The sequence below is a fragment of the Triticum aestivum genome, chromosome 5D (assembly GCF_018294505.1).
Source record: "Triticum aestivum cultivar Chinese Spring chromosome 5D, IWGSC CS RefSeq v2.1, whole genome shotgun sequence".
In the NCBI taxonomy this organism is placed as follows: Eukaryota; Viridiplantae; Streptophyta; class Magnoliopsida; order Poales; family Poaceae; genus Triticum; species Triticum aestivum.
Window position 1 is genome coordinate 522,057,326 of NC_057808.1, and position 12,005 is coordinate 522,069,330.

General features: G+C 51.4%; 1 protein-coding gene across 1 annotated transcript; it reads left to right on the forward strand.

Moving 5' to 3' along the window:
* Nucleotides 1-661: 661 nt before the first annotated feature.
* On the forward strand, nt 662-11,251 carry LOC123123425 (ABC transporter C family member 4). Its single transcript, XM_044543925.1, has 12 exons — nt 662-2,265; nt 5,239-5,735; nt 5,828-6,092; nt 7,604-7,924; nt 8,020-8,106; nt 8,202-8,993; nt 9,080-9,374; nt 9,503-9,717; nt 9,820-10,125; nt 10,208-10,271; nt 10,426-10,665; nt 10,818-11,251. Exons 1-12 carry the CDS (start codon nt 928-930, stop codon nt 10,916-10,918), a joined length of 4,521 nt encoding a protein of 1,506 aa, XP_044399860.1. The 5' UTR covers nt 662-927; the 3' UTR covers nt 10,919-11,251.
* Nucleotides 11,252-12,005: the final 754 nt, after the last annotated feature.

Here is a 12,005-nt window from a genome sequence, read left to right on the forward strand (position 1 = left end):
CCACCGTCGCCTACTCTCTGCCATCGCCGTGTGCTCTAGCATCACGATGGCCTCCGGCTCGAGTTCATCTGCTGCTGGACAAGGTAGGTTCACCGGATCTACTAGCCTACTCCGATCCAAGGTCTATCAATAGTTAGTACTCCCTCCGTTCCAAAATTTTTACCTTAAATTTGTCTAAATACGAATGTATCAAGTCACGTTTTAGTATTAGATACATCTATATCTAGATTAATTTAAGATAAGAATTTTGGGACGGACGGAGTATAATTTCGTGCATTGTCAGGAGTCAGGACAATGAATTTACGACCCAAGGATGTGCCCGTGGGCTATATTCACACGGTTGATGCTTCTGACAAAAACATTGGCAGGGATCGGGCAAGATAACCAAATTTATTTACTACCCACCGGCGGCCGTGCCCAGCTCGTCCATCCTCCCCTCCCTTCATCGTGGAAACCAAACAAGTCTCCTCCCCTGTCAATCAGACAATCACCAGCCCAGCTAAACATATTTTTCACATCGAATCAATCGTACGGCCAGGCGGCCAGCCACAGCAGCAGCAGGCGCCAAGTGTGGCTCGCAGCCATGCCACGACGCCAGCTAGTGATGGAGTCGCTTCCTTCCTAGTCCTAGGTGACCAAGATACTCGTCCCACTCCGGACTCCGGACGGCACTCCGCCCCACCAATAAACTACTCTCGCTGGCACTCTGCACCCGTAGCAGCTGGAGAACGATCACCACGTAGTTGGTGACGAGCGTGGCTCCTTAATACTGTCCAAAAACAAGCCGCGGCCCGTCAAAACCAAAGACGCCTCGTCCCCTCCCCTCTACCCCCGAGGACCAGACGGCAAACCCCAGCGCGCCGCGGAGCTCCCCTGCTCTTGTCCGTCTCTGCTTCTGCTTCTGCATGCGCCGCCGCTGATCCGCCCATGGAGCTCGCCTCGACGGCCCCGTGGTGGCTCACCACGAGGACCTGCGGCCTCCCCTCCGCGGCGGACACGGGCGTCCTCGACTGGGCCGCCTTCCTCTTCCTCTCCACGTGCTCGCAGCGGCTCATGCTCTCCGCGGCGGCCGCGGCGTTCTTGGTCGCCGTGCTCTGCCTCGCGGTGGGTAAGGTACTGTCCCGCCGGCGGGATGGCGCCGTCAACGGCAACGGCGCCGACAAGCCGCTGCTCGACCGGGGGCGGCCCCGGGCGGTGCGGGTCGGCGCGGGGTTCGTCCTGGCGCTGGCGGCCTCCGCGGTCCTCGCGGGGTTCTACGGCGTGCTGCTCGTTCTGTCAATTGTGATGCGTGGCGGCGAGGGCGAGGTCCAGGAGGCGGTGTTCCTGGCGCTGCAGTGCGCGGCGCACCTCGCCGCCGCCGCCCTGGTGGGGCACGAGAAGCGGTTCCGCGCGGCGGCGCACCCGCTCACGCTCCGCCTCTTCTGGCTCGCCGCGTCCGCGCTCACCGCGCTCCTCGCCGGCGCAGCCGCCGCGCGCCTCGCGTCCGGCGCCGGCGCCCTGCCCGACGACGCGCTCGCGATCGCGGCGCTCGTCCTGTCCCTCCCGCTCCCCGTCGTCGCCGTCATGGGCGCCACGGGAATCTCCGAAAAAGAACAAGCCACCGATGACAATCGGTCCGAAGAAGAAGAGGAAGCCAACAAGGAGAAGAACACGACGCCGTACGCGAGCGCGTCATGGCTATCCCGCATGTCGTGGGCGTGGATGAACCCGCTGATCCAGCGCGGGTACCGCTCACCACTAGACCTGTCAGACGTGCCGACCCTCGCGCCAGCGCACCGGCCGGAGCGCATGCACGCGCTCTTCCTCTCGCACTGGCCGTCCTCCTGGGCGCGCAAGGACAACAACCCGGTCCGGCACGCGCTGCTCCGGTGCTTCTGGCCGCTGTTCCTGCTGAACGCGGGGCTGGCGCTGCTGCGGCTGACGGTGATGTACGTGGGGCCGACGCTGATCCAGAGCTTCGTGAGCTTCACGTCGGCGGCGGAGCGGCGGCCGCTGTGGGAGGGGGCGCGGCTGGTGCTGGCGCTGCTGGGGGCGAAGGCGATGGAGGCGCTGTGCAGCCACCAGTACAACTTCCACTGCCAGAAGCTGGGGATGCAGATCCGGGGCGCTCTCATCACCGCGCTCTACCGCAAGGGCCTCCGCCTGTCGTGCTCCGCGCGGCAGAAGCACGGGCTGGGCATGATCGTCAACTACATGGCCGTCGACGCGCAGCAGCTCTCCGACATGATGCTCCAGATCCACTACCTCTGGCTCATGCCGCTCCAGGTACGTACGTCCATTGACTCCTCCATTGATCGGTTGCTTTCTTTCTTTCCGAGTACTCGTACTATGCATGCATGCATGCATGATTGTTGGTGTGGAACATTGGCAATTTCGTGGAACGTGTTTCTGCTCCAATCATGCGTTGGATAGAAGAATCGGGCGGCCGATGAGGTATTCACTGACGTCAACGCAAGAGAACAAGGATCGACTGACGTGACCCGGGCCGGCTACAGTAGATTCGCTGATGGCATTTTCCTTGCTTGCGAGATAGAGAAGGGTGAATTTTCCTTCTTCGTTTTGTCCTCCAGCAGGCGTGGCACGGTCACTTGTTCATGAACGTACACTCAGCTCTGGCCGCTGGCTTGGCGGCCTGCCCTGCCCTGCCGCGCACGGCATACAGTTCACACAAGTCCTATCTATCTCCTCCGGTTGAGCCTTACGTTTCGTTGGTTGGTCCGTTGGTTTGTTCGACGTATCCACGCATTAATTGCGTTTTTGTTGCTGGCGACGAGTGATCGAGCGGGCCGCTAGCTCTGGACCTCTGGTACTGCGGTCGAGTCGAGTCGACCCGGTCACGGTGGCAGCAGCCATCAAGTATTCATGGCCGGAGTACTACCCTAGTAACCGTAAGGAGCAAGAGTCCACATAAAAAATTCGTCCGTGATACGCATGGAGGTACTCGTCGACGTCAATCGCGATGAATGATTTCGTAAACGAAAGTCTCTCTTGTGTTTCCTTCAAGACAGCGACCATCGCACTTCAATTATACAGTATCTTAGTAGCATGTCCAAATCGCTCATGGGATCCGTGGTTCAGTGTTCTTTCCCCGACTCCAGGGGCCCAAGCTCATTGCCTACTTTTCTTTTGCGGAAAGCCCATTAATTAATTACCTGAATTAAACTGATTGATAAAAAAAAACCACACCAGAGTTGGTTTAGTTTCTCTTTCAATCGTCGCTTCGTGCGTATGCAAGACCCGTGTCAGTCAGCGCTGCGCCACGCCATGCGTATGCGTATACGTATAGGCTATGGCCGTACTTTTTGTTGTTTTGAGCCGGATGTACTACCTACTCGTATGCTATACTTGGCTTGCTGCCGCTCTGGTCAGAAATCGGTTGGACTGGACGTGCAGGTTTAATTGGCCTAGACATGCGACCAGTCACCGGGGCCATCTCGGCGCTGTCTGGGCATACATTACTCAAGCTATACAGTACTGATTTCTCTGTGTGGACTTCAATTGATGTCTGCCCAGTAGTGGTTGAGATGCATCGAGTCTAGTAGGATCTGTCCTTTTGTTTTTTGGAGTGATCCTCTACCCAGTGGCGGAGCTTTAAGCAAACAACAGGGCGGGCTAATGTAATGAAAAGCACGCACAAGTTTCCCTGGCAGCTTAATTTGGCCCAGACTATTCACTGTTTTCATCCTTGGCTGGGCGGGCCGTGGCCATGTTTCGCTCCTACGTAGCTCCGCCACTGCCTCTACCAATAGGTTCCGCTTCTAGAAGAAGATTGCGGATCACGGGCCCGAGTTGTCTATTGTGCACGTGAGCCGACGCATTGGTGCAGGCAGGAGTAGGCGTACAATATTACTATTAAGCACAACGATACGTTCACTTCTCATGGACCGAGAAAATCTCTGTTAATATATATACGTTGACTTCGCGAGCAGGATTAGGCGTATTATTTAGTGATCACCAACTCTAGCTCTTTGGCTTTATGTATAGGCCGGAAAAAACACCTCCAGACTGCCGATCGGACCGATACAGACCCGCGATTTGACCGTGCGGTCCAAACATATGCGGACGATTTGAGGGTCGGACGATTTGATGGTCGGCATTGTAGATGCCCTAAGTCATTTCTTCGTGAAAATTTACACATCGGTATGACACTTGAGCAGTTTCGTTTAAATTCTCTATTGTTTAATATGTTTTCCCTCTGTAAAGAAATATACGAGCGGTTTAGATCACTATACATGCGACCAATCGCCGGTGCCATCTCGGCGGTCAGGCATACATTACTTAATACTTCCTTTGTAAACTAATATAAGAGCGTTTAGATCATTTATGAAGGGAGTACATACAGTACTGATTTCTCTGTGTGAGCTACAGTTGATGTTCGTCGTGGCCCGGTAGTGGTTGAGATGCATTGAGTGAGTCTAGTAGGATCTGTCCCCACTTTGTTTTTCTTGGACTGATCCTCTCGATAGGAACCGCTAGTAGAATAACCTTGCGAATCACGGCACTATATTGTGCACGTGAGCCGACGCATCGGTGCAGGTAGGAGTAGCGTATTATTAGCGCAAGTCTCGTTTCGAGCTACTCGTGCATTAATATATACTCACTCCGTCCGAAATTATTTAACGCAGAAATAGATATATCTAAATGTATTTTTAATTTTAAATACATTCATTTCTATTCAGTTTCGCAACAAATAATCCGGGACGGATGGAGTTATACTTCATAAGCAGAAGTAGGCATATCATATATGCATGGATATTTTGTTACAATTTGTACTCGGTAAGAAAATAGATGAATTGTCAAGACAAACAATATAGGTACTCTCTTGAGGGCGCAAATCTTTGAAACCTAGGTCTAGGCACATCTGCTAAATTTAATTTAAAAAGCAGCAAACACTGAAAAAAAATCTAAAACTCTTTGTAGTGAAGGTGATCGAGTGTTTTAGCCAATTTTCACGAAGAAAAGACATCTGGTTAATTCTGGGCAAAGAAAAAACCAAATTCAAAAACCTTGAATAGCAACCTTTATAAAGATCTGTATTTTCTTTTGCACCGATCACCGTGGAAGTTATTTCTTCGCGAAATTTTACATGTGAGTATAGCACTGAATCATTTTTGTTACAATTGTTTCTCAATTCTTTTGACCTTTTAAATATATTTTTGTCAGTTTACACAATATTACTTTATTTTTCGAAGAAAAACAAAATGGATTCTGAGGATGCACTGTGAAATTGCATTGCAGGTGGGCGTGGCGCTTGGCCTGCTGTACATCTACCTGGGCCCGCCGGTGACGTCGGCGCTGGTGGGCGTGTTGGGCGTGATGGCGTTCGTGCTGCTGGGCACCCGCCGGAACAACCGGTACCAGTTCTCCCTGTCCGGCGAGCGGGACAAGCGGATGAAGGCGACGAACGAGATGCTGAGCTACATGCGCGTGATCAAGTTCCAGGCGTGGGAGGAGCACTTCAACGCCCGCATCGGCCGGTTCCGGCGGCTCGAGTTCGGGTGGCTCACCCGCTTCATGTACTCCATCTCCGGCAACATCGTGGTGCTCTGGAGCGCGCCCACCGTGGTGTCGGCGCTCGTCTTCGGCACCTGCGTCGCCGTCGGCGTGCCCCTCGACGCCGGCCTCGTCTTCACCGCCACCTCGCTCTTCAAGATCCTCCAGGAGCCCATGCGCAACTTCCCCCAGGCCATGATCCAGGCCTCGCAGGCCATGATCTCGCTCCAGCGCCTCGACTCGTACGTTATATGATCGCGCCGCGCGCACGTGTATTTCTTCATGGGTTTAGTTAGTTAATTAATCGTGCATGCGGGGTGGTGTGGTGTGGTAGGTACATGACGAGCCCGGAGCTGGACGAGGGCGCGGTGGAGAGGGAGCCGGCGGCGGCGTCGCGGGACGGCGGGGTGGCCGTGCATGCGAGGGACGGGGTGTTCACGTGGGACGACGAGGAGACAGAGTCTGGGAAGGAGGTGCTGCGCGGCATCGACCTGGAGATCCGCAGCGGCAAGCTGGCGGCCGTGGTCGGCATGGTCGGGTCCGGCAAGTCGTCGCTGCTGGGCTGCATCCTCGGCGAGACGCGCAAGGTCTCCGGCAAGGTACGCATATCCGTCGATCTCTTGCAGTTAATATGATGCATGGGTGGTTGCATCTGCATTGGTCCTGTCGGGAGACCACACATGGTACTGCATATGCATATGCATGAATAAACCAAAAATTGAAATGCCGTACGTACCTATCGATCATGGCCGTTCTTGCTCTCGTTTAAGTCTGTCCCCTCGGTCGGCCTCGACGGAAGCTTTCTCTCTCACTCGCCGCTGCAGCGAAGGCACGTACGATTGCAGCGTGCGACGCTTAAAAGACCACGTGGGAGAAGAGAGAGAGAGAGAGTCTGCCTTGGGTTGCATGATTGAGGCGGCGGCCACTGGTGCTGTCTGTATGAGCTTGTCATCGGCGGCATCAACTTTCCAGAAGCAGTCACGTAGTAGTCGACAACTCGATGGTCTGACGAAATGGCTAGTGCCTGGCAGTCCACTACCACCACATGAAATCTTGTTTCATCTTCTGTTGTCTACTAGTTAAAGAGACGCATCATGGTGTCTGTCGGGCGGAACTGGATGATTGGATCTCGACACCACCACACCACGGGTCCATTCAGCTACCAAGACGGCCGGTCAGTCGTATGATGGCTCATGAGTTTATTACTCATCACTCTGCCCTGATTGGAACTCATCATGGTTTTTCCTTCTTGATGATGATGAAGGTGTCTTTTTTTTTAATAGTGAATGTGCCATTTTTGTAGTACTGGCCACCAGCTAGCTTATTAGTGCGATGAAAACGACATACGAGAATACAGCTAGAGGCATCATCACTTCCCCACAAGCAATAAACCATAAATAATGCCTTTTTTTACGAGGAATCTGGCTTATGCCTGCCTGAACATTTCCACATCAAAGGCTGCGATGAATAATGCCTCGTCGATGTGGGGGTTGGTATTGGATTTGCCATGATCGATCAAAACGCCAGCAAAGGAACAAAGGTGCGGTCTATTCACAATCTTGTGAGGTCAGTTGGTATGCCTACGGACAACCACACCCGGACGCCCTCGTTTTGTATCGACAAAAGCAATCTGAAATCTCGGATCAGATAGATATTGTTGGACCCGCGCCAAAAATAAAGAGAGATAAATTTTGTGTCTCTTGTCTTCATACGCAAATATGCAAACTGCACCGCAAAGAAACCAAAATTTCTCTGATGCTGAGTTGTGAGTTTCTGTAGGAATAGTATGTCATTCAGACAGATGCCCTTGCTGTTTACCCCCTCCGTCCACAATATAAGATGTTTTTACAAGCTATGTTAGCTTGCAACACATCTTATATTATGGGACTGAGGGGGTACTTTTTAGTGATTGCTTGATGTATGCAAGATAAATAAAATCTGTTTCATCCCGACTTTTTTTCAACATTTTTCAGCGATGAATCCAAGACTTGCATTTACATACTTTCACTGCTGCTTATAATTTTCTGTTAGGAGAGTATGTGTGCTGCAACGCAACGATGCTTTGACAGACACTGAATAATCGATGATTCTGAATCTCTCTGCATTGCAGGTCAAGGTGTGCGGCACGACGGCGTACGTGGCGCAGACGGCGTGGATCCAGAACGGCACCATCGAGGAGAACATCCTGTTCGGGCAGCCGATGCACGGGGAGCGGTACAAGGAGGTGATCAGGGTGTGCTGCCTGGAGAAGGACATGGAGATGATGGAGTTCGGCGACCAGACGGAGATCGGCGAGCGAGGGATCAACCTCAGCGGAGGCCAGAAGCAGCGCATCCAGCTCGCCCGAGCCGTCTACCAGGACTGCGACATCTACCTCCTCGACGACGTCTTCAGCGCCGTCGACGCGCACACCGGCAGCGAGATCTTCAAGGTACCTACATTTTACTATCTATACTTATCTAGACTAGACTGAACTGAGTGTTTGATAATACAGTAGTAGTTGCTTAACGGATTGTGTTTTCGCAGGAATGTGTTCGAGGTGCTCTGAAGAACAAGACTGTGGTACTTGTGACCCACCAAGTCGATTTCTTGCACAACGCTGACATCATATATGTAAGCATGTCTGCACGCTCTCAAGCAGTAGCGCATGCATTGTTTCTCTCTTTGCATTGAGATGAAATTAATGCATGATGTTCACTTGTGTGCAGGTGATGAAGGAGGGTACGATAGTGCAATCCGGCAAGTACGACGAGCTCATCCAGCGCGGCTCCGACTTTGCTGCGCTCGTCGCGGCGCACGACAGCTCCATGGAGCTCGTGGAGGGCGCGGCGCCGGTGTCTGACGAGAAGGGGGAGACGCTGGCCATCTCCCGGCAGCCGTCCAGAAAGGGCAGTGGCAGAAGGCCGTCGAACGGGGAGGCGTCCGTGGTGGCGGAGAAGGCGTCGGCGCGGCTGATCAAGGAGGAGGAGCGCGCGAGCGGGCACGTGAGCCTGGCCGTGTACAAGCAGTACATGACGGAGGCGTGGGGGTGGTGGGGCGTGGCGCTGGTGGTGGCCGTGTCCGTGGCATGGCAGGGGTCCGTGCTGGCCAGCGACTACTGGCTGGCCTACGAGACCGACGCCGAGAACGCCGCGTCGTTCCGGCCGGCGCTGTTCATCGAGGTGTACGCCATCATCGCCGTCGCGTCGGTGGTGCTCGTGTCGGGCCGGTCCTTCCTGGTGGCCTTCATCGGCCTCCAGACCGCCAACTCCTTCTTCAAGCAGATCCTCAACAGCATCCTCCACGCGCCCATGTCCTTCTTCGACACCACCCCGTCCGGCAGGATACTGAGCAGGGCGTCGTCCGACCAGACCAACGTCGACCTCTTCCTGCCCTTCTTCGTGTGGCTCAGCATCTCCATGTACATCACTGTGATCAGCGTGTTGATCGTCACATGCCAGGTGGCCTGGCCGTCTGTCATCGCCATCATCCCTCTGCTCATACTCAACCTGTGGTACCGGGTAAGCTATGATCTAGTTCAGTCCAACGTGCAATGCAATGCAAGAACCCTCAGACACCTTAACGGTAATTCCAATTTGATTTGCAGGGATACTACCTTGCGACGTCGAGGGAGCTGACGCGGCTTGAGTCCATCACAAAGGCTCCGGTGATCCACCACTTCTCGGAGACGGTTCAGGGTGTCATGACCATCAGGTGCTTCAGGAAGGGCGATGGCTTCTTCCAGGAGAACCTCAACCGGGTCAACTCTAGCCTGAGGATGGACTTCCACAACAATGGCGCCAACGAGTGGCTCGGTTTCCGGCTGGAGCTGGCCGGGAGCTTCGTTCTTTGCTTCACTGCCTTGCTCATGGTCACTCTGCCCAAAAGCTTCATCCAGCCAGGTAATTAAGCTTCTTCTCTAGCTCTTCTTCAACAATTTGTTTTTGCTTAATGATGAAGAGACGGTTGCTCATACTGTTCACTTGCTCCATTTTCATGATGAAGTTTCTAAGCCATTTTTATGATGCAGAATTTGTTGGTCTATCGCTCTCGTATGGTCTATCCCTCAACTCAGTCTTGTTCTGGGCCGTATGGATGAGTTGCTTCATCGAGAACAAAATGGTGTCAGTCGAGAGGATAAAGCAGTTCGTAAACATCCCGTGTGAGGCAGAGTGGAGGATCAAGGACTGTCTGCCTGTTGCAAACTGGCCAACAAGAGGTGATATCGAAGTCATCGATCTCAAGGTAAATTATTCTTCATGGGGTATTATTATTTAACCTTGTCCTGAAACAAAAAAAAAACATGACCTGAACAAGAACTTACATGTGTGATATGTATATATTCAGGTTAGGTATCGTCATAACACTCCACTAGTGCTCAAGGGCATCACACTAAGCATACACGGAGGAGAGAAGATCGGAGTTGTTGGTAGGACTGGCAGTGGGAAATCAACACTAATTCAGGCCTTGTTCAGAATAGTGGAGCCTTCCGAGGGGAAGATTATCATCGACGGTGTTGACATATGCACCTTAGGACTCCATGATTTGAGGTCACGGTTCGGTATCATACCTCAAGAGCCCGTGCTCTTTGAAGGTACCATCCGAAGCAACATTGACCCGCTCGAGGAGTACTCTGATGTTGAAATTTGGCAGGTATTTGACAAACAATACTAAATTTTTATTTTGTCTCCCCAAAATGTTCTATCTTCAGAATTTAAACTTGTTTCCTTTCTAGGCCTTGGACCGTTGTCAGCTGAAGGAAGCCGTCACATCAAAACCTGAAAAGCTTGACGCATCAGGTACCCTAGTTATAGTTTAGTGCTCACTCTTTCGATTCTACATGATGTTCAGCATGAACAAACTAACCGGATTTTGTGCATTGACATGCCAAAATATGATTTTAAAACATTTTAATGAATTTCCTTTTCTTTTTTCGAATGTTTGCTTACCTAGTTGTCGACAACGGCGAGAACTGGAGCGTGGGACAGCGGCAACTGCTTTGCCTAGGCCGGGTGATGCTGAAACACAGTAAAATACTGTTCATGGACGAGGCCACTGCGTCGGTGGACTCCCAAACCGATGCCGTGATTCAGAGGATCATCCGGGAAGACTTTGCGGAGTGTACCATCATCAGCATTGCGCACAGGATACCGACGGTCATGGACTGCGACAGAGTCCTGGTAGTCGATGCAGGTAACCACCCGAAATTTAGCATGCCCTTTTCTTTCAGGAACCATACAACTGAAACCTTGTTTGCATACACTGTTTACAGTTTCAGAAACTTGGCACCAAAAATAGCTTTTTTCCTAAATAGCATTTTCTAAACTGTGAATCACTGTTATCAGGACTAGCAAAGGAGTTTGACCGGCCTGCCGCCCTGATCGAAAGACCGTCACTCTTTGGGGCATTGGTTCAAGAGTACGCAAACCGGTCGTCTGACATGTAGCCAATGAGAGCGAATGGCCAATTTTCTGCTTCAAGACTTGGGAGGGATTCAGGGATGGAGATTTCTCCAGGAGGTGGCATGAGCAACCTGCGCTCGTACTCTGAACACCAAGTCCTAAAAAACATGTCACCGGCGGTGATTGATCTTGAGAAAGGTCAAGGAGAAGCCAGTGTGCGATAGGCATATGATCCGCATAGATTAGTTCCAAGATTTCATTCAACCCATTAAGCTGGAGTTTTTCTGTCACTACTAGAGCTGAAGATGGTATATGGTGTATTGTGCCCGTGATTTTTTCAGTCCTATTGATGACCCCTATGAAATTAAATGTCTCAATCGCGACAGTGGCGTAGCTAGGATTTCAGACCAGGTGGTCCAATTGACAAATAAAAATCCCCACAAATACAGCATTGTTTATCAATTCTCGGTTGGAGGGAACTGATAATAATTAGTCAGTTAAATTCATCCTTACAAGCAAAATCGAAAGCATACTTTGAACCAAGGAGGAGAAAACATACATGCCGGCCGGTGGTGCTCCAGCCTTACCCTGCGTTGTGCGCGGCCGGCGGCGCCAGCTGCCGTGCGCCCCTGCTAGGGCCTGCCTCCGGCCGCCTCACCTACGCCATCACTGCTCGTCGTGCGCTTGCCGCCGCTACCGCTAGGGTTCCAGGGAAGTTTCAGATGTGGAACCAAGAACGCCTCTATCTGGACTTCCAGTTGAGCGGTTCAGCCGGGACAGGGATCGTAGTTTTTTATTTTTTTATTTAATCTGTTTTTTTCTATTCTAATAACAATAATTTGGGATTACAAAAAGTTCTGAAATTTTAAAAAAATGTGCATTTAGAAAAAATATTCAAGAAATCATAAAATGTTCATGGATTCAAAAAAAGTTCGTGATTTTACAAAAAAATGTTCACGATTACGAAAAAAAGCTCAGGAAATAAAAAAAATTATGATTTTGAAAAAAATGTTTGTGTATTCAAATAATGTTATGAAATTGAACAGTTGGTGGAAAATTCAAAAATTAATTGCTCATGATTTTGTAAAAAAATTCAGAAAATTCAAAAAATGATCATGAATTACGAAAAAG